This window comes from Pezoporus flaviventris, unplaced genomic scaffold (assembly GCF_033815535.1).
Source record: "Pezoporus flaviventris isolate CSIRO_AGI_PZ_B2104156 unplaced genomic scaffold, CSIRO_AGI_Pfla_v1 ptg000082l, whole genome shotgun sequence".
Taxonomy (NCBI): Eukaryota; Metazoa; Chordata; class Aves; order Psittaciformes; family Psittacidae; genus Pezoporus; species Pezoporus flaviventris.
The window spans coordinates 3,100,748-3,122,132 of record NW_026892630.1 but is presented as its reverse complement, the minus strand read 5'-3'; the positions used below and the strand labels follow the sequence as shown (position 1 = coordinate 3,122,132).

At 39.3% G+C, this 21,385-nt stretch overlaps 1 protein-coding gene across 1 annotated transcript in view; it reads left to right on the top strand.

Moving 5' to 3' along the window:
* The window catches only part of WWOX (WW domain containing oxidoreductase), a 499,554-nt gene extending 478,746 nt beyond the window's left edge, over window positions 1-20,808 (top strand). Inside the window, exon 5 of the mRNA XM_061475050.1 lies at window positions 19,720-20,808. Within this exon, the coding sequence (XP_061331034.1) occupies window positions 19,720-19,908 (189 nt within the window). The 3' untranslated portion in view covers window positions 19,909-20,808. The remainder of the gene's footprint in view (window positions 1-19,719) is intronic.
* The last annotated feature ends 577 nt before the right edge of the window (window positions 20,809-21,385 follow it).

The window sequence follows — 21,385 nt, the reverse complement described above, 5'->3', positions numbered from 1 at the left end:
TAAGCACAAATAGCCTTTTTTTCTTGTGCCCTTCCTGCCCACATATTACAATTGAGCCCAAGTGGCACGACAAGCAGTTGCTGTAGAAGTTACTGAGATATAAACAGAGAGACGCAGTGTTTGTTATCTAGACATGAAGGAGGAAATGGAGAGTGGGGAGGGCTGTAGATTTTTATTAACTTGCAGTTGTAATGGATTTGAGCTGCAGCAGCAGTGCAAAGGTATATCTTTACCTTAAAATGTCTCCCTTAGTTTTGTATGTTCACGTGAGTTCCCTTTTACGGTGTGCAATTTCTTTCGCAGATTTCCAGAATTCCTCTTCAAAGGACTCTTACAAAGCAGCAGAGCTATGCCATCTTAGCAGAGAAAATTACAAATTACTAATTTAAGGGCTTCTTAGAATAATTTTCTTTTTGTTTTGTATAATTTCCACACTTATAAAATCAAACTTTCGCTTAAATGTTTATACAGTAATTCAGTCGGCTTAAACCATCTGCTAGTGTGGCATCTGCAGAGTTGTTTTGATGCATACTCAGTATTGTTTCCTTCACACATCTTGTAGCCCTGTATTTTGGTTGCAAAAGGATCCTTTTTTTTTTTTTTCAACACAAAAGAAATGCTGTTTATATCCCTGGATCTAATTGCCAGCTTTTTTTCCAAACTCTACTTCAAATCAACTTCTTATGCCTCTAAAAATCTTATTCTGATTGACGTTTACTTTTCAAGACCTGTATTCAGTCTCATCATGTTCTTTTATTATACTTGCCTTTATATTTGTATTTGCAAAAAATCCTTATCGTTTGTGAAGAGTATAGGTGGGTTTGGAGCATTAGTATTCATACTTGCATGTTAACAACTGTTACAACACGTACCAGAGGGAAAATATTATTTCTTGTAAATGCTCAATAATTACAGTCTTTATTGCATCAAAACCTGTGTTTTGACAGATAGTGGAAAGCTTTCAAAGCTTGTGTGGGATGGATGACAGATAGCTGCAGGTGGAAAATATTTTTTTTTAGGTATTGGGTTTTCTATCACTGATACTGTAAATATTCTTCCAAAATAACATTAACCTTCCAAACGGGGTTGGTAGTGTTCAATGATAATATGTGTATTAGCAAAAGATACCTAGGAAATAATTCTTAATGATTCCATCTAATTAATCTCTGGTTGGGACATTAATGTCTCTTTTCATTAAGTTGGGAAGTATGAAAGACTAGAAAATTACTGCTGTGCTGGATTTAGTGCTCTAGGTATAATTTGAATGGATGTACTAAATTCTTGGTCACAACTTGCACTAACGCCTAGTCTAAGAAAAATTAAGAGGAAGCTTATCTGCTATTGCAGGTTACAATAATACCTGGATGCTTCTAAGCCATTTGCAGCATATGCCTATGTGAGGGGATTGTTTTATACATCTTACGGTGAGTTATCCAGTTATTTTCAGCATATGTGATGTCTCGGTTTGTTAAACACTGGCTCAGAAAATTAAGTCAGATGATAGGTTTTTCCCCTTTTATTTAAGTATGCTCTATTCTTGAATAAACATTTGCATTTGCAGTTAAGTTGTATCAACCAGTACTCCACTCCATTGCAAACGAGGTCATGAGAAGTCTGAGAAAGTTCATCTGAACTTGCAGTTCTTTTGTTTGGAGCATAGATGTTCTGATCAAGTTTGTGCTATAGTCAACTGGACCTAACAACGTGATTTGTGCTGAAAGCCTGACTCGTGTTTTAAGAGTTTAACGAGCACAATAGCAATGCTGCCACCTCATTTGAACACATCCTGGGTTTTGTATGAAATGTCTGAGCCTCTGCAGTTTCAAGTGCCTGTTGAGTATTAAGATACCTCAATAACTTAATAGGATTTTAGGTTTCCTATGAGCTTGAGAGTAAAAAAGTTGTGTTTATTCCACCTTGTTTATAATGTTTGATCTATTGAAGTCAATGGCAAGGCTTCCGTTGAGTTTAATGGGATCAGGATTGCAAACCTAGAGAGAAAAGGCAAAGGGATGTAAGATTCCTGTCAATTGCATTTAATATTGCATCTAAATTGAGGAGACCACTTCTCTTACTTTGAGGCTATGGGGATACTAAAGTGTACTTGACAGATGTCTTGCCAAGGGTTCGAGCTGATTGCTGAGAAGTAGCTCCTAGCAGCCCTCTCGCAAACCGACACTGAATGCAAGTTGGGGTTGAGCATCACTCCATTCAGAATGATTAAACAAGGCAGAGACAAACTATCTGACATCAAGCGCTGCCACCTTTTATTAGCCCCTTACATCGTGCAGAAGGCCAGAAGGCACCAGCCAGATATGTGGGCAGATATAAGATATTCAGATTCCAGCTATGCTTAACTGATAACACTCCCAAAAACAAATTAACTGTGTCTGGCTCCTGGAAGGGTTCACATCTTACCCTTTATCTTTTTTTTCTTGATTATGTAGGTATTCCCAAACTGTAGACTGTAGTACCAGTTCAGATGACCAGTAACTTTCTGAAGAATGATCCTTTTCTAAGAAAAAGTCCAAAAAGCAGAGACAAATGGATTAATTATGTATCTGAACCATTTGTTTCATAGATAGAACTCCCTATGGAATGTCATTCCTTGAGAAGTCAGCAGGGGTCACTTAAGTTCATTATTTTGCAGCAAATTCACTTTTGGACTTCTCATAGAATAAGAGCTAAAAGTCCTTTAGGTATATATCATTTATGCCACTGAGTGTTTTTTTCATTCTATAATCTAAGTAGGATGACAAAAAGTGTTCAAAAGTATGTAAGGAGAGTTAGATAGTACAGCACCAATACAGCATTTGAACAGAACACAAATATATTTCACATGTTGCCAACTGAAAAAGATTATGTCACTTAAGAGTATATTGCACTTGAGTAGGAATTTATTGTCAAAAGAGTATTATCCTAGAAGGGCATTGTGGCAAAACAGGGGATACAGATCTTCTTACAGACCATCCTTTTACCTGTATAAAGCAAATGGAAAAATACTGAGATAGAGTCAACTGGCTGGTATTGAGTGAAAAGGATTTCCTGTGCATTTCCTGGGAAGCCAGACACATTTCCATTCCTCCTACTGGAGAGAGCAGGAGAGACGTGTATCCCATTGAAATGTGTTTCTGTCTTTCACTGACGGCACACATTCATGTTCACGCTGTGGAGGTGAGTGCAACTCCATACTCCCCAGGATCAGTGTATGCACATCTCTCTCTCTTCCTGCAGCCCCCACTGAGCAGTGCAGGGGATGCCCTGTTCAGATCCCTTTTTTGCCCTGGCTTCTGGATGGAGCATCTTAGATGTTCCCTCAGGAAAGCTTTGGTTGCATTTTTGGAAAGGGGTAGAGATGCAAGTATCGCAAAAGCTAGATTTCCAACATTGGCTGCTTCTTAGAGGTCTATTTAAGGAGATAATGTAAATATAAGACATATAGCTCTATTTAAGGAGATAATTTAAAAGGAAGGTCTACGAAATCCTTGTGTACTCTAGCTGAAATCCTGGAGTTTTCTATACGTTTTCTTCTGTTTTGCAATTCTTTTCATGTAGGACAAACAGTTTATTGAAGTTCCAGTGGGATTCCCTCCTTTCCTCACTTCTCAAGATGAGTTCAGCAGAAATCATCATGAACAGCCACCACCAGAGGAGTAGCCCAAAGAATACCTTTCATTTTTGTGGTGGGCATGATGTTAGCTTGTTTGTAACAAGAAAATCATACTACTGTCAAGAAAAAATGTGGACATCCTAACCTCTTTGAAGCATTGAGTGGCATGTGTGGGCTTGGAAATGGAGTTCCTTTACTCCAGAGTTGGTGCCAGCTAGAACTGACAGTGGTTTATAAATACCGTACAAAAAGAACAGAATTGCATGGGTTTCCACCTACATGATCCAGGAGACCTCTGCACGCACTGATTATCTATGCAGAGCCACTGCTTTCTCTAATCTATTTTTTAATCTACCTGCCTAACTTGATCAGGACACATTTTTTTGTGGATTTGGCATGTGTTGGCATTGCAGGTTCATGGTTTTTGGTTAGTGCCAGGACACTGAGCACAGTAGCAGGGCTCTCTGAGCTCCCATTACTCATGCTTCCCTTCCCTTGCATATTTTTTGTGGCTAGATCTAGTGAGAGCTTTAAGAAGTTAACGGCTGTTGCAGATTAGGCTGTCTTTTGCCAAAAGAGCTTAAGAGGTGCATGTCTTACTATAACAGTATTGGAATTGTTAGTACCGCAGCACGGGTTGCTATCCAAGAAGCCTAGCTGAGGATGGAAAGAGGTGCTTCAGGCAAATGAAGAACAAAGCTAAATACTCTAATCCTTTCAGAGATAAAGTATTGAAGGTGTTGCATAGAGCTAATCAGGGACACAAAATCTGTCAGCATAACAGATGTAAGGAAGAGCCCTGCACAGAGAAGAAAACAGAGTTCAGCTGAATATAGGTCTAGCCAGATGTCCAAACATACACCTAAGCTGGTAGAAGTAGGAGCAAGTAATAAACAGTCTTCAGGATAATTCAGGATGCCTCAATACTGTTGTTCCCCACCTTATCTCTGCTGTGGAAATTACACCTGACTTTCTTTGCTCCCTTTATTCTCCTATTTATTAACCTGGGAAGGAGAGTTCTCTTTTTACTTTCCTCTGTTGTTTTCTTTTTGTTACTCGGTTTGTTGTTGCAGTTTGTTCATTGTATGATTGTCTTAAAAAAGCAAAGCAAATTTGACCTGGCAACTGAAAGCACAGAGTTCCAAAGGTGCTTCACACTCTGATGAGGTCAAGAAGTATCATTAGCTCAGTGCACAAAATTCTGTTACTAAATGTGAATGTGATTCGTGCGTGAGGATCTCCGTGAGCAATACAAAACAGTTGTGTGAAAGGCAGCTGGAAAAGCTGTATGCTCAGGTACTGTTCACTTGATATTTTAAGTGAGCAATTTTTTTTTATATATATACAAATATATATATAATATATATATGTATTTAAATATACATATACACATTTTAATTTCAGTGTTTGGTAGCATTCTAGAAAGATACGCCGCTGCTGGGCAATATCACTTACTGTCTGTAGAATTACTGTTGCACATGAACTGATTTCCTAATAACAATCAAAGTGATCATTCAACCTATATTTTGCATGCCTGGGTTTAAAATGCAAAACAGCAACATACTTCATGCAAATGCCCACTCTGCCAGTGTTCTAGAGTGCATGTCCAGAGGAGGAAACAATAAGTTTATTCTTCTCCCCAATTAGACCTTTGTGAAAGGCTCAGTTATGTCTCCAGCTATCACATTGAACAGTCACTAAAGCAGCACATTAATGTGCCTTTTAATGCTTCTTAGGAGTAGATCAAAAGAAATGTCAGGTGCACTTTACATTCCTCCCATGATGTGTCTGAGGCTGTTAGTGCATCACCTCTGCGAGGGATGTTGTTCCTGGGGCACTGCCTCCTGAAATGCTCTGGGATTTTCCATGGCACTGCTGCACCTCGTGGCTCAGCTCCACAGTTTGATGAAGCCAGTAGAGTCATGCTGCTGTCACCAAGAGCAGGTTTTGGCCTTTTCTATTCAGTGGGAGAAAAGAGCTGTTGAAATCAATCCTGTAGAAAATGACTTAAAACTCAACATGCTGGAAAATGGAACTTAATTAATGGGAGCAAACTTTCAAGCCTCCACTGTAAACTGTTATTATTTTGTTTGCTTGCTTGAGGGAATATGTCAGAACAGTATTTACCTTTTCTTAGTACAAGCTTGGCTGTTCTGCCCATCATTTATTTTTACATGATTAGCAGGTGGACTTGTGGCTCTGTCACTCTAAATACAGGATGCTAAAAACGTGCAAGAGACAATTTTTGTTAACAAGGATAGCAGCATCATTTCATTGGTCCTGCGCTGCTTGGCTCCATAACGGTCAGGTAACTGATGCAGTGCACTGCTAGCAGGTGGCTCCTGTCAGAGCATGGGGCTAATATCAGCCAAAAGATTGCAGAGTGCTTATACTGTGTGAGACACAGCCAGGATGTCCCAGACAGCCGCTTCTATACCAGGTACTGTGAAAATAGTGTTGAACCTCTGAGGTTTGCAAAGCTGAGTGGATATAACATTAAAAAGGAAAATGAAAGGAAAGAAGAGGTACCCTGTGTCAGGTATTGGGTCAAAACTGCAAAGCAATTGACAGGCTAAGGAAAGGATGTGAGAAGGAAAGTAAACACATAGGGGGAAAGAAACAGCAAGGTAAAAGAAATATTGCCGTTTGCACAACAACATGGGTAAGGGTAAGAAGCTGGAATTAATGCAAAAGTGGGAAGCAGTGAGAAGGGTTCAAGTTTTGTAACAAATTTCATTTCTATATGTTTTCTTCTTTCAAATGGATGCTTTGAATAAATAGTGCTTTCATTTCCCATGAGGCAGAGGTGCATAATAAGTACCTCATCTGGGGACGCCGATCGCCCCAACATCAGTCATCTTCTTGCAGCCTTACACTCTGGCAGTGCTTTGGCTGAGCAAATTAGCCTGAAGTGTTGTGCCCTTGGCTGGCAAATCCTTTCAACCCGGTTGAACGGACAAAATGAATACCCAGATTGTTCCTACGTCTGTTATTCTCTCATGTTTATCTGGCTGAGCTGTCAGTCAGGCCATTATAACTGTGGTGCACACTCAAATGACTTGTCCACTCACAAAAGCAGAGTCTGTTGATGATAAGCTAAACAAAACTGGAGAGCGGCTGTTGACAGAGTTGGGGAATCTTGCAAATGTCTCAGGTAAAAGCAGAAATGCGATTTGGGAAGGTACTGAAGGAGCTTCTATTACTTGTGCGTAATTTTCAAGTGTTCGCTGGGATTTGTTGGCAAATGATAAATGGGCATTTATAATGAACTGGGTTCCTCTCTACTTTAAACAAATTAAGCAGCATGCATAAGATTTCTGAAACTTGAAATGTAAGGGTGTATTGCACTTATAGACTTAATTAGCTTGAAAAGACATAATTTGCTCACACGGGTTTTGCCAGGACAGAGCATAACTGTGATCTGCCATGTGCTGTCCTCTCCCAGGCATCAACAGGATGAGTGACAAGCACCCACAGTGCATCGGGTGGGCTATCTGGAGCTTGCTGGGGAGAATGGCCTAACCTTCCACAGGGCTCTGGACACAGTTAACCCTGGGGTTTAATTACTCTGCCTCAGGTTTGCAGGTCCTGTGGGTTTGAATGTGTCCGGTGCTTGTTTCTTCCCAAATAGGGAGGATGTTTGTACAAGAGGGGTTAATCAGTTTTATACATAAAAGGAACTGGGCTTTTTTATCCAGCAAAACAGGGAACGACACAGGTGAAATGCTGCATGAAGATTTATTTCCTGGCTTTTAAATTTTGTACTAGGACCCTGAGTTAGGAGTAGGACTCTGAGCCACTCCTGAAACTAATTTTGTTGCAGTGCCTGTCTGCTGAATGTGAATATGGCCAAAGCCTTCTTGATCTTCATGTTTGTGATCATAATTAACAAGCTTAAAGTTTACAGATTGTAAATGTGAACATCTTCTCAGATGTTTAAACAATGCTGATCTGTAGAACAGAGAGAGTTTCCTGCAGCTCCTTCCTAGTCAGAGAAACTCATTCAGTGCTGTCTTCTCAGAAGACTTTCTCCATTATTCAGCATCCTACTTTCTGCAGTGGAAAGGGAAAAGACAAGACTGAGTAAAGCTGCAATGGTTTAAATACTCATAAGTGTCATGAAGAAGCAGAGGGAAGCTGAAGTAAAGAAGGTCCAGTGACTTGCTGAGAGTTTGTTGCGAAGCTCAGTTAGTGAGGGAGATGCCACTGAGAATGTGGCACAGCATGGCAACATCTCTTTTATCAGCAGCTGGTGCCTTCAAAATCCTAACCCCAGTAGCCTTGTTGGCTGTGATGATAACTGTAACGGATGGAACAGCTATTTTTCATCAAATGCTTGTTAGTCAATTTATTAGATTCCTAATATACTAATGCACTCATTTGGCAGGCATCTCAGCAAACGAGACTTGCAGTGGAGTGTACTCATTCAAAGTCACGGTAACTCGCAGGTTGCTGATTTCTCATCAGCACTCAGAAGATAATTTGCAAATGTGCCATTTATCATTATGCGCTTTGTAGAAGCAGATCTCATGAATGGGATAAACAGATAAGAGTATAGTAATGAACATTTCCTTCTGAAACATCATTACCAGCTTCTAGAGTATTATATTTTATATACATTGCACATACTGCACCTCTATGTGCATCTGAGTTTGCATGTGCTACTAAAGTAGCTTGGGGACACAGTTTTTTGAGGCTAGTGCACTTATTGATCTCTCTGCTGAGGGACATGGACTTGGAGTAGGTTAGACTTGTCTACGAAAGATATAAGACTTTTATTTGTAATAGTTCAAGAAGTAATGGGTACGTGTGGACTTTTTCACAGTGGTGAAAAGCCACCACTAACTTTCCAGATTTCCTTTTCTCACTGGAAACATAAGCACCTGTGAAAAGCCACTGGTAAAGCCAACAAAAGGATTATTCAGAGATTCAATGGTAAGGATTAGATGGCAGAGGTTGCTGAAGGAGCACTTTTTTTCCACACCAAAGACAACAAGCTGTATGGATGCTCTGACCTGTACTGCTGTTTGCCACTGCATTTGACTTTGCATCAATGACTGCTTTTTATTTGCTTGTTCACTTTTTACTGGGAAGTAGTCTAAAGTAACAATAGCCATGCGATCAGTCTGCAAATGTGATTCCTGTCTCCTCTTGTGACATTCAGGGTGCAAGCCCTGCATACAAATCGTTGCTACTTATTTTTGCTTCTGCAGATGTGATCTTATTAAATGAAAGGTGTAACAAGAAGCCCAGCATAGGAAGGAGCCCTTTTGCCAAATGGCTCTGTGTATTTAGCTCTCCAAGTGCTTTCCAGCAGAGCTGAGAAACCATGCAAAGATATTGATAATTGATTCCGTTTTATATAAGTTAAAAACTAGCTTTTCCCTCCTAGTGTGAAGGTAATGGGTTTTGTCTGTAGAAAGATAATAATCCTATGAACCATTTCTACGCCCTCTATTAAAGAATAGTACAGCTTGCACTTGAACATAATGCCCATGTCAGCTCAGCTTTTTAAACATTCATCTTAAAAGAGTCTTCAAGGACTGGAAAGAAATCTTCCCTAGACACCAAGCTAAGTTTGAGAAACTTAAAAAGTCATGAAGATCCTGTCAATTAATGTGTTTATTCTTATACAGATACTCTGGAAAAAGCATCTTCAGACATGAAAGCTGTTTTCTTTCGATTAAAAAGTTGTCATTGCATTTAGTTTCCACAGATAATGCAGAGGGTTGGTTTTTTTTTTCACCATTTACTGTATTGAGGGATAAATGCATCCCTTTTTTTCTTCTTACCATATTCCTCACCGGAACTTTCATTTATTACATGAACAAAAAATGAAGGAAGAACAGAGCTAAATTGAAATCTTGCTTCCAAATTTGTATGCAGGAGGTTACTTGATTTATAAGCTTAGGTAATTTCATTTTTGTTCACACTTCTTCAATTGAAAGGCTCCCACAAATAGTGTTACAGCACTGAAGGGAAGAGATGGGGATATATATCAAGCTATTTTTCAAATTATTTTCACATAATCTGTCAAAGTCATAAATATGCTAGAAAGGAAACATAAAGAGTATGTTCAAATAGAGGAGCATGTCTGAGCGAGCAGCCGAACTGCAGCATGGCCAAAGACACGGGGACTGCTCTTGGCTGCAGCAGCATCTGCCCTCAAATCCGGTCCTGGCTCTAGTGGTATCAGATCCCTATTTGATGGATTATGAGCTGACAAAATGAAATAGAAAACATCATTAAATAGAAGGAGAGGTCAGAGGAAAGGGGATAGGCTTCCCCCCTCACCAGGTCTCTGTTGGGGTTTACAAATGGGGATGGTGTGGAATCTAAATGGTGCACATCCTTGGTCAGGAAGTGAATCGCATCCTGAGATGGGACTCCATACATTGGAGAAAACAGCCCTGGAGCATGCATTCCTTGTGGAGGGTCTTGGGAGATAATCTTGGCAAAGCAGGGGAAAAATAAACAGAAAAGCAACTGAGATTGAAGGAACCAGTCTAGTAAGAAATCTTTAATTTCTAATGATCTTTAAAGGACTTGAGAGAGTTGATTTTTTCTTTTCTAGCAAACCAGTTCAAGTACATGCCTTCAGATTATAAAAGTACCTGAAATTGCCTAGAATATCAGCATGCATAGCTTGTTAGTATTTACATATATTTACATAGGAAAACAAGAGAAAGATCTACAGTTATTTACAGTCTACATAGGAGAAGAGAAAGGCAGCATAATTGTATTTCCTAAAATACAGTAGTTGAATAGTCAGCACATGCATATTAAGATATATTTGCATGATAGAACGTAAATGTTTTAAGACATACCTTTTTAACTCCCTATGCTAAGGTATAGCATAATAAAGGTAATTTTTTTTTGTGTGTTTTGTTTCTAGCCTATTTGCATCTAGTGCTTTAAAATGTTCACTAACACAGCGGCAGCATTATTTACCCTGGCAATTAAAGCAACAGTACACACAATAATTTCCTACTAACTAGCAACAAGCTGCTGGTGAATGAAATATCTATTGTTTCTCATTATCCATTGACCAACATACAGGGATCTCTCCTTGTAAAGGCAGTGCCTAAGCTATCACCATTAATTATAGAAGTAATATAAATGAGACTCTACAGTATGTACTAAATGAAATATTAACAAGGCCAGTGTCTTTTAGCCTGAAAGATGCAGTAACAGGGCACACTTTAGAACAGCCTACCTATGAAAATCACACATACATAACACAGGAGTGCCTGGCTTATAGCTCTAAGCCCAGACTTTAGAGGCCTGTTTGCTAGATCTGTATTATTGCAAAATACATTCCCTTAATTAGGTTCTGGAAGACAGAGTACGTAGTTGATTTCTTACCATGATATGTCCCCATCATAACACCCTGTGGTTTTTCAATGCATTATACTACTGAAATATGTGTGTGCCTGTGTGTGTACGTGCATATGTGTCTGTATCAACAGATGAAAAAGTCTTCACCTTTAAAACCTAAACAGCTTGATAAATATTTGTCCCAAAAGGTCACTTGCTTAAAAAGTATTGTGTTGTATGAAGGGTTTTTTTTCACTCATATCTAAAACCAAAGTCAGTCCAAAAAGTTATCTGTGCAATGAAAGAGGAAGCCAAATGTCAGTATTGTGATGACTTTCTTTGCAATACTGCTTGTGAAAAAGTCTAAATTTTGACAAGTAATAGTATTAAAAAGCTGTATAAAATGTACAGCATATACAGTATGGTATGTATGCGTACATTTATATATGTCTAATTAAAGCACGGCAAAACCATAAAATATTTCAAGTCAGCATGCTAAAAAAAGAAGTGATTTCAGCGAATTCTTATCTGTGTATGCCCAAACACCAGCTAGCCCTATTCTGATGATTTAGCTGCAGCAGCATATCTAATCTATCTTTTTGGCAGGATATGTTTATTGTCAACAACCTGTTTGCTCAACTCTTCAAATTACCCTTGCCCTGAAGAATCAGCCCTTAGCTGGCAGGTTATGTGTTTTAGGAGGATTTCCAATATTCTTCAGAGGATTTCTATTTTTGTCAGAGGCCAAGAAGTCATGATAGGACTCATGTTTATATAAACATACACCACAAAATCTCAGAAAGCAAGTGGCAGAGATTTCAGGTATGATCAGCTCAAAATAGAGCTGCTATGATGCTCGAGGGCTGTCTCTTACATGTTCTTTGCTTCTAACTCCACTGGCCAGTGTTGGCTCATAGGGCAGGGGGAAAGCAATGGACAGCATCATAATATGGTCAACCTGATTGCATCCTTACTCCATTACACTCTGAAATGAAGATCCGTAATTTTCCTTAGGGCTTTTTCCCAAATCCAGAAATGAGCAAAGCGTGCAGTATCACACCACTGCTCCATACTAGCCTGCAAGAAAGGAGAAGCAATACTGGATCGTAGCAATTTGCGTGCAGTGCTCAAAACTGACAATTCAGTGGAGCAGTGATGTCTTAAAAGTGTAAATCAGGTGTGAACAGGAGTCAGGAGAGGAAAATGCAAAAGTGATCTGCTTGGAAATGTAATGTGGGTAAAAAGGCCAGGCCAAGCAGCCTGCGGGGCATGCTGCTGCTCCTGCTATTGAAATGCTGGTTGGGCAAGGTAAAACCATATGCTTCACTAAAGTTTCTGAGGCTTAAGATGGCTCTTTGTCAGGCTTGAAAGAATTTTCAGAAGCTAATTGTGGGTTTTATTTAGATACTGGGGAAAGGAAGGAATAGGGCGCTGCCTGTGGGAAGCAGCTCCCTTCTAGTTGCTGTGATAAGAGCATTTAGGTTGAATAGACATAGATGTCTGGTTCTGCCTTAAACGTATGGTTTTATCTGAGATACCTGTGAGAGGATGGCAAATACAATACTGAGCCTAGCGAAATGTGTGCTTTTCTGAAGGACAGCTATAGAGCATGTGGGATATCTGAAGGCAGCTCAGCTATCTTAAGACCCGTTAGGCAAGTGAATCCCACCCCTAGTATGCCATGATGGCTCTGTCTAGTGTATGCCAACGGTAGGAGAGATGACCTGGTGGATCATCCTTTCAGGGCCTGGTTCCCTCTAAAGCATTCATGTTTGAAGAATTCAGTGGTGGTTTTGCTAATAAGAGTTTTACCAAGTTTTGTGAGCTGAGCAAAAAGAAACTGGGTGAGAGAGGGAAGGGACTAGAATAGGGCCTGGTATAGCAGACAGCTTCCCCAGTTAAAGAATTAAGTTTATACAATAGAGAAAAATATGCATGATTTTAAAAGGTAATCATATTTTTGTCAGCTATTTTGCCAACCTTGTTTTACATCTTCTACACATTTCAACAGTGGTTTATAATATAACACTTTATACTTACACTGTGCTTTTCAACAGTCAGTACGAAAGCACTCCATAAATCTGAACTCATCCTCACAACACCCCTGTGAGGTGGGTAAATAATAGTACTCTCTCCATCTTACAGCTGGGAAAAGTGAGGTACATGGGGTTGAAGTGACTTGTCCAAGTTCACTAAGGAAGGAAAAGTTGCAAAGAGGAAACCAACCCACTTCTGACTTGATGTCTTGTATTGTATTTTTTTCCCTCCTTTGGAATGATTGCAGGCAATCTGTTTGACACTGGATGTTGGAGGTTGAAAGTTTTCAAGCACTATCACTGCCATAATTGAGAACATATGGGGTGTTGCATAACACAAACAACATGGTGCATTATCAAAATACATTTATTACGATGGACACATTTTCTTTTGCAAAGTTAAAACTCAGAATGCAAGTTAAATATAGCTGCATATATTGAATAGTTGAAATAATCACTAGGTCTTAATGCCTCAGCAGTTGAACACAAATCCTCTTTCGTGAACTACTGCAGTTTCCTTACTCAAAGAACATAGCACACTTATCTTCTATAATGTATGTAAAGAACACTGTAAATGTGTAAAGGTCTTAATGACACTAAGAAAAGTTACAGCTTGAAACCAGCTATGCTTCTCAAGTAGAGAAGCTGATGGAGTTTTGAGTCTTTGTATTTGGGAATTAATTGAAAAAGGAATACATCAGAGGAAAAAAAGCAGACGATATAGATTTTGGGTTATCCATTGTATTATCTTCTAAGAGATGTTTTGCTGGTTTAAATGCGGTGATAGGGGAAGGGAAAGTGATTGAGAATAACCTGGTTTAGACATGGCTTGGTGAGACCTTTGGAAACACTGTAATTTCAGACTCAGTTCAGATCACATTTTCCTGCTGGCATTTGGGTGGAGATAGGACCTAAAGTCAGCTGAGCCCGATTTGTTTCTTAGATCATATTTGGCAGCTCCAAAGTTTTATTTTTTTTTAGCTGCAGATATGATTTCAGTTTATCATACTCACCCAGAATAGTAAAGGCAGGTCTCAATTTCATATTTCTTTGCTGAAAAAGCAATCAGGGAATCCTATTTTCTCACAGGAGACTAATACATACATATTCTGAATGTTACTCATAAGATAACTGTGCATCTGGGATTGCTTTGAGTATAAGGACTGCAGAAGGAACCAAACAGTTCATCTCACACGCAAGACTAAAACTCGTTCACTGCATTGTACAAAACGTGACTATCCCTCACTGCTCTGAGTTACAGGAAACAGAGCAAAGTAATGCCTGTCATTGAGAAGTAGCTCCCTCAGCTATGACTGGCCTCAGCCACAGCTGATACCACCAAACAGCTTTTACAACTGCTCCTAAAAGCACTTCAGGTACAGGGGAATCCCAAAGGTTGAATGAGGACATGAGTATTTTAGACTTGCTAGTGTTTTTCAGAAGAGGTCATCAAGCTCTGCATTGTTTGCCAGGAATTGGGCTTAATGGGAAAAACTACCAGTTCCATTCATCTGCTGAAACGTTTTAATGTTGCAGAGAAAGGAACAAGTATGTTTTGAGAAAACACTACATCACAATCCCAGCTAGCAATTCCATAAGGAAACAAGTCCACTCTGAGGGCAGTTTTCTTCCAGGAGGTAAGGCAAAGCTTGGCTGCACCTCCCTTCATCCACTCCCCCTGAATGTCAGTGTCAGGCTTGCAACAAGCAACAGAGCTTGTCCTCAGCAACTACAAATCTGCGGACCCCCACAGAAGGCAATGGACCTGTGTGGATTTACACCAGGTGAAGATGAGGCTTCAGGAATATAAAACTGCAGCTGTAACTTTAGGGTTTGGTTTGGACAATCTGGAACTGATCATGATGGAAATACATAGGCTCCAAATCATTGTGTTTGTTACTCCAAGGAGTTTTTAGATTTCATGTCAAATCAGGAAATGACCATTGCTTGAAGATGGTCGATGGAGAGTTTTTCCCTCTCTAGCAGAATGGATTTGAACTCTTCAGGGTGTTTTACAGAGGCACAAAGAAGGTATGGGAGACCCTATTGGTTCCATGATCTGGAATATGTTTATACTACCTCATCTTCACACCGCTGTGTAACGAGTTATGCCTCTATAAATGGTATATTTGCAATGCTTTCATGCGAGTCTATTATTTCTGTGTCCTAACAGACCCACATGATATGTTTGCTTTGTCTAATAGTCCTGAGATGAATAACAGGAATAGCCTGAAGAGTTTTAAGGAAGCACTTGCCTTTTTGTTTCACTTAAGCTGCTTGCTTTGACTCTGGCCCTTGTCACAAATTCTCGCCTCTCATGTCACTTTGAATCCACCTCTTCCCACTGACCATCTTTTAAAATGCACTTGCTAAACTTATCCTCAGGCTACCAAGATAAAAGGCCTTTATCTTTAATTTTTTGTAAGAAAATAAAAACCTCCTTTTCAGGGAAGCTGATCCCATCTCACTGGCAGGCATTGTTTAGCACAATCTGCGTGCCCTTAACAGAGTTTAGAGTGGATCTTATTCATTTGTAGTTGATACATATACAGATAAGTTATGGCTTTGTTTCTATTATTTATATGCTTGGTATGTAAACTTGCTTCAGAGCAGGAATCTAATTTTAGAAAACAAACATGCATTCAAAACTAGACATATCTAAAAACTAAACATTAACTGCATAATATGTTTTCTTATCAGGACCATAAATGGTATCTTAGACTACTAATGGATGCATTACATATATTAATGAGGGGTTTACTGTATACTGTATCCCCACAACCCCTTTTCTTTTACTATTAAGATATTCAATATTAATTTGTATTCAGTGCCATCAGTTACAAATTGACAGCTAGCAGTTATGAAATAAATGCCTATGAACTACTATAAATGCCTAGTAACTACTTAGTATTTTCATCTCAACAAAGGATTTTGGAAGGCTGGATAATTTAGATCTTTGAGCCTCAACTATAAATAAACAGCAACTGCTGTATAAATCCCACCCTGCTGCAGTTGAAGATTGTATTACAAAACTGACAAATGATTTGCAGAAGAGAATGATGAACCCTTATTACTAAGACACTCTTCAACTTAATCCAAAACAAGATTCCCGGGTAATTTTATGTGCACTAGAAAGATTGATAGCGTGGTGCTTGCCTAGCAGCTTTCAAATGTTTGACTGGATCGGAAATGGCATTGAGGCATGATTAAAGATTCAGTTGGGCTTCTCACAAATTCTTTATCCTGTGTATTCATCATTGCAACCCACTGCCTTTGTTGCAGGTTAAAGAAGGCTGACCCCCAGCTCCGGTGATTAGCACCCTGTACAACTGACGGACGTATGGAAAAGAAATGTTTAGGTTGCCCAGCTCTTTTAGCATTGTTTATCGGTTGAGATTGTTGGGGGGGGGGGGGGCATTAATCACAATAGATCACGGAGAGCCTGTGACAACTGACAGGCTCATTGTTTAAGACATTTTTTAACGAAGTTGTTAACATTAATTATTTTATATAGTACTCTAATCTTCTTCAAATTACGTTCTGACATGGCACAAACCGCTTGGTATTGAAAGTCATTCAACAGTGATTAAAGTGCTCTTTTTATCGGTTTAAGAATGTTTCATCTTGTATCAGCAGTATGGAATTGTTTACTAATTAGATTCCCTAACATCCTCTGCTGTCGTATTCTGATGATATGTGGACAGGAAAGCTGATGAGCAAAAAATTAAAACTTGTTATGAAACTGTCATAAGGCCCAACATATAAAGATATCATTCAAAAGACTGTGTTCATGAGGGATAATATTTAGTGAGAAACTAAGCAGTTTCTGAGCCTAGCTCGGCATGGCTGGCAGTGCAGGCATTTTGCAGTTATCTGCAGCTCTGGCTCTTCACGGAGGTTTGTGGTATCTGAGTGGTAGATGCAAAGGAGGAATTTGTCCCTTGAGGACCTTCCAGTTCTGCATGACATATGCAGGGCTCCTAGGCATCCCACTGTGGGCAGGAGGTTGGGCAAGAGACCTCCTGACATATCCCCATGATTCTGTGACGCTCATTCCCATCTGTCCATGAGCAAGTCACTTAGGCAGATCCTCAAGTGTCTGAATGCAACTAGTTCACATTCAACAAAGGAAATTAGATGCTTAAATGGCTTTGAGAATCTGGGATTTACCTTCTGCTTTGTAGTTTTGCCGTCTGAAGGAAGCTCCTAGGCTTGATGAGTTTGTCCATTATTCTTAGATATTAAAGCTTTACCCTCTGTCAACGAAGGGATAAACATGACTGCATTTCTCTTAAGCAATAAGAAAAGGTATTTTTCCTTCAATGATAGAACCATTGAACTTTTTTCTTCCAAAACAGCCAACACGATTGAAACGTTTAGAAAGAAGTAAGGATATACACAGCCAAAAAGCAAATGGCACATTGCTTACATCCAGTTCTCAGTGAAACACTGGAGGCATCATAAGATAAAGTGCTTTGGGCTTCCAGCCACATAATCTTTTATCACTTAAAGTAAATATCCTATGCTCACACGGGGAAAACTATTCTCTTCTTTTAAGTCTAGGTTGTGCAAGGTATAAAGCACTGCTGTTATACTGTGGGGCGTTTTCCTGCCTGCTGAGAATTTTGTTTAAAAGTCGTCAAATTTGACTCATTTAAAAAGATAAATTATTGTTTGGTTTGGATTTTAAACTTCTCTGATAAACTTCCATTTCATGAATTAGCTGAATTCTATTAGAGCTTGCCTGAGTTTAGCTTGGCTGGATGGATGCTTTTCAGCAATAGCTTAAGGGCTCTCACTCTGCATTGAGCAATTGAGTTTAATTTTACCTTTCTAATAAAAGTCCAGTTGAATTGCTTGCAAAAAACTAATGATAAGCTTTAGGGGCCTTGAATCATTCTAAATAGCTGAATACAGTGATCATACCTGTGCTGTGGAGCTTTATAGGATAGTTCAAATAAGCATAGGAATTTTATTGTTCTCTATTAATATTATTTTTAGTAGAACTCTATTCCATTTCTCCTACTGCCTTTAAGATACTTTCTCTTTTTTAAAAAAGATACTGGTTTAATAAGAGGATTACTATGTATTATACTAACTTTAAAACTATTTTGGTCTTGATAAATATATGCCTTTCAAAATACTTAATACAGACAGTTTTGGTTTACCTTGTGATGGGAGATCATTTCTAAGCTGTGAAGTCGTCATTATCAGTTTAATCCCATCTTCTGAGAAAAATGTATGTCTTGCAAACAAATATGCCTTCCTGTGCTGTTACAAAATTGAGATGCCTCAACCAAGGAGAGCCGGGGCTTTTTAAACTGCTTGCTTCCCTCGAAGGATGAGAATGCAAAGTAGAGGTCTTCTGCAGGTTGACCCCCTAACAGCACCCTGACTTTTCTTGGTTGTGACAATGAAAGGCCAAAAAAAGACTGGAGGAAAAACCACAAGAGATTTAAGCCTATTCTCTTACCCCATTAAATTATCCTAATGTAGCAACATCTAATTTCTCTTCATTTACTTTTTCAATCATACTTGGCAGCCTCTTTATTCTGATTCCTATCAGCTCATAACCTCACAGAGAGGACTAAGATGTACATAAATAATCATAAGATGCCAGATAAACTATCGGTTTTAAATTAGTGTTGCGTCTTGCTATGTGCTCTCACCTATTATTTTTAATTAGAGTTTATAAAGTAGAGTAGCTTCTAACCCTCTTTTACAGCTATTCTGGCACTACACTTTTAATCTGTGCCAGGGAGTAGCCCATCACCAGTGCCAGGGTGCTCATCCCAGCCCTGTGGCCTCAGTCACCAGGTTTCTGTTGGGGAAATTTGGAGAAACACATTCTTCCTGTTTGAACATAATTCACTTGATAAGAAAAAGGAAAGGAAAAGAGGAAAAGAAAAAGATCTCCTGATCCACAAAAGCCTCCAATACTTCTACCCCATTTCTTAAAGTATTAGAAGACATAAGAAATGGTTGTTACAGAACAAAAAACCTCCAAACACTGGAAGGCCCTGCATCTCTGGGAAATCAGAACCTTTCTCTGCCTGCAGCAGATGAACGTTTGTACAAGGCAGCGGTGACAACTGCCACAGTGAAACTGTTAATCAAACATATATGGGCAGGTTTGGCACCACTCCCGACTGCACTTTACATGATAGGTCTTAATTGGAGTGCCCAGGTTAATTTTGTACAAGAGGTTTAAAAAACCCAAACAAACAAAATACATATATCAGCCTGCATTGCCCGTCAGGATTAGGAAGCGGGGGTGCCCAAGGTATATGGTAAAGCTGCAAAAAGAAACCAGAGAGTTTTGAGTGGCTGCTTTTATACCTGGCTCAACTGCTCTGATTTTGAGAGCTGCCTGGGCAGACCCTGCCCTGCTACATTAGGCCAGACTTACCCTGCTGCCAATCAGTTGTTTACTCAGAAGGGCCAAAAGACCCAAGACCGGGGCTGTGGTTCAGGATTGTCTTTTTTTAAGAGGAAAGGAAAAGGAAAAAAGTCCTCACTAAGGTGTTTAGCAACTAAGTGCCCAACAGGCAGGCAGGGAGCACCCTAAGCAGGATTTCAGCCTTGTTCCCAGGCAGGTTACCCTGTCAGCTGCAGTGATTTCCACCAGCGCTTTCCTAAGATGCAGCTTCAAAGGACTGCAGTCAACGTGACAATGATAAGATAGCTATCTTTATCTATATTTATGTAGGTGTTTTTTTCTCTATATCTCATTTTTTGTTCTTTTTTAAATTCCAGCAACAAGGAGCGGCCACAACTGTGTACTGCGCTACGGCTGCGGAGCTGGAGGGCCTGGGAGGGATGTACTTCAACAACTGCTGCCGCTGCCTGCCGTCGCAGGAGGCGCAGGGCGAAGCGACGGCTGCAGCCCTGTGGGAGCTGAGCGAGAGGCTGATCCAAGAACGAATTGGCAGGCAGTCCAAATAACAGGGAGCTCCTGGAAGGATCAAAACACACGAGTGTGTGCACGCTCGAAAACTGCCAACACTGGAACCTGTCCAATCTTATCATCTAGAGGGTTTCCATATACCTCAGATACAGATTAACCAGTGTTAAATGAAATAATAGCAGTCACAACATAGTGAAAAATGTTAAGTACTAATGGGAAATGGGGAATACTGCGGGTTAAAGGGACAATGCGGCTTCCTGGGGCTTAGTTAGTCTCGGTTCTCTTTCTTTTGATTATAGCCTGTTCAAAGTGTAACCCAAGGAGGCATCTTTTGTCTTATTTTAGAAAAGCAATGCTGCAGATATTTTCTGTTGTTTTGATTGAAGGGTAGGTACTTAGCCTAATATGGGATTTCCTCTTTATTTTGATAATTACTGTCTGTTAGGCTTTAGGTATTGACTGGGAGATGGTAGCTGTGTTGATTCTTTTGCCTACAAGGATTTTACTGGGTGTGGCAAATGAAAAGATTATTAAGGAAAGAAATCTTTCGTGCTCTTGACTGCTGGCTGCAAATACATCTGCACTGTCAGGAAAAAGAAGGTGCAAGGAGACATCTGAACAGAAATGGTAAAGTCACAGCTAATTAAATCTTTCTGGGTTTTGTTTTCCTAAAAGATTATACTAAAAACATATGTTTTAAACCATTCCCTAAATACTGTAGAGTTAGCAAAGATGAGGATGTCTCCTTAAGAACACACAGAGTGTAATCAGGGGTTTAAATGGTATTTCCATCCATTTCTCAGTTCACAGTTTTAAGGAGTTGGGTTTTTTTCTTTGAAAGTTCACAGTTTCTCAGTTCTGCTGATACAGTATCCCCTTCCAAATATCTTTTTTCTAACAATTTAAATTCAATAAAACAACATGCTTGAATATTGTAATCTAAAGAGAAAGTTTGTCTCATTTCTGCAGTCTTAATTCCAAATTTTTTTTTTTTTTTAGAAAAGAAAACTTGAGGAAAAATAAAGAGCTTCTTGTTGATGCCAAGAAAACGCTGTTTTTTTCTTGTTTCTTTCTGAGTTCTGAGTTCATTTTTTGTATTTTGTGCTTTGTAGCTGTCTTCATTCCAGAAGGTTGTCATAAGTCATCCCCATTTCAGCATCACATTTTCTGTAGACAGAATATAAACAAATAAATAGGATACATTGTTAATAGAAGCTTATTTGATCCTCTTTTTACTTACAACTTACTGCTAACAGTTTGCCTTCCATGATATTTTTTTGTCTGAAATCATTATGCATTTGATTAGTTGTTGAATAGGTGTTAAAGTCAAGGCACACGTTCACCTGGAAGAAGTAGCTATAGCATCTTCCCATCAAAAAACCCACCACACTTACGTAAGGAATTATGATGCTGTCAAGTAGGAGATCTATACCTTACAGTAACATATCACAATTTGGTTTGACTTTATGTTTTTGAGTTTACAACTAATTCTAATTTAGTGTTAGCACCTCTCAG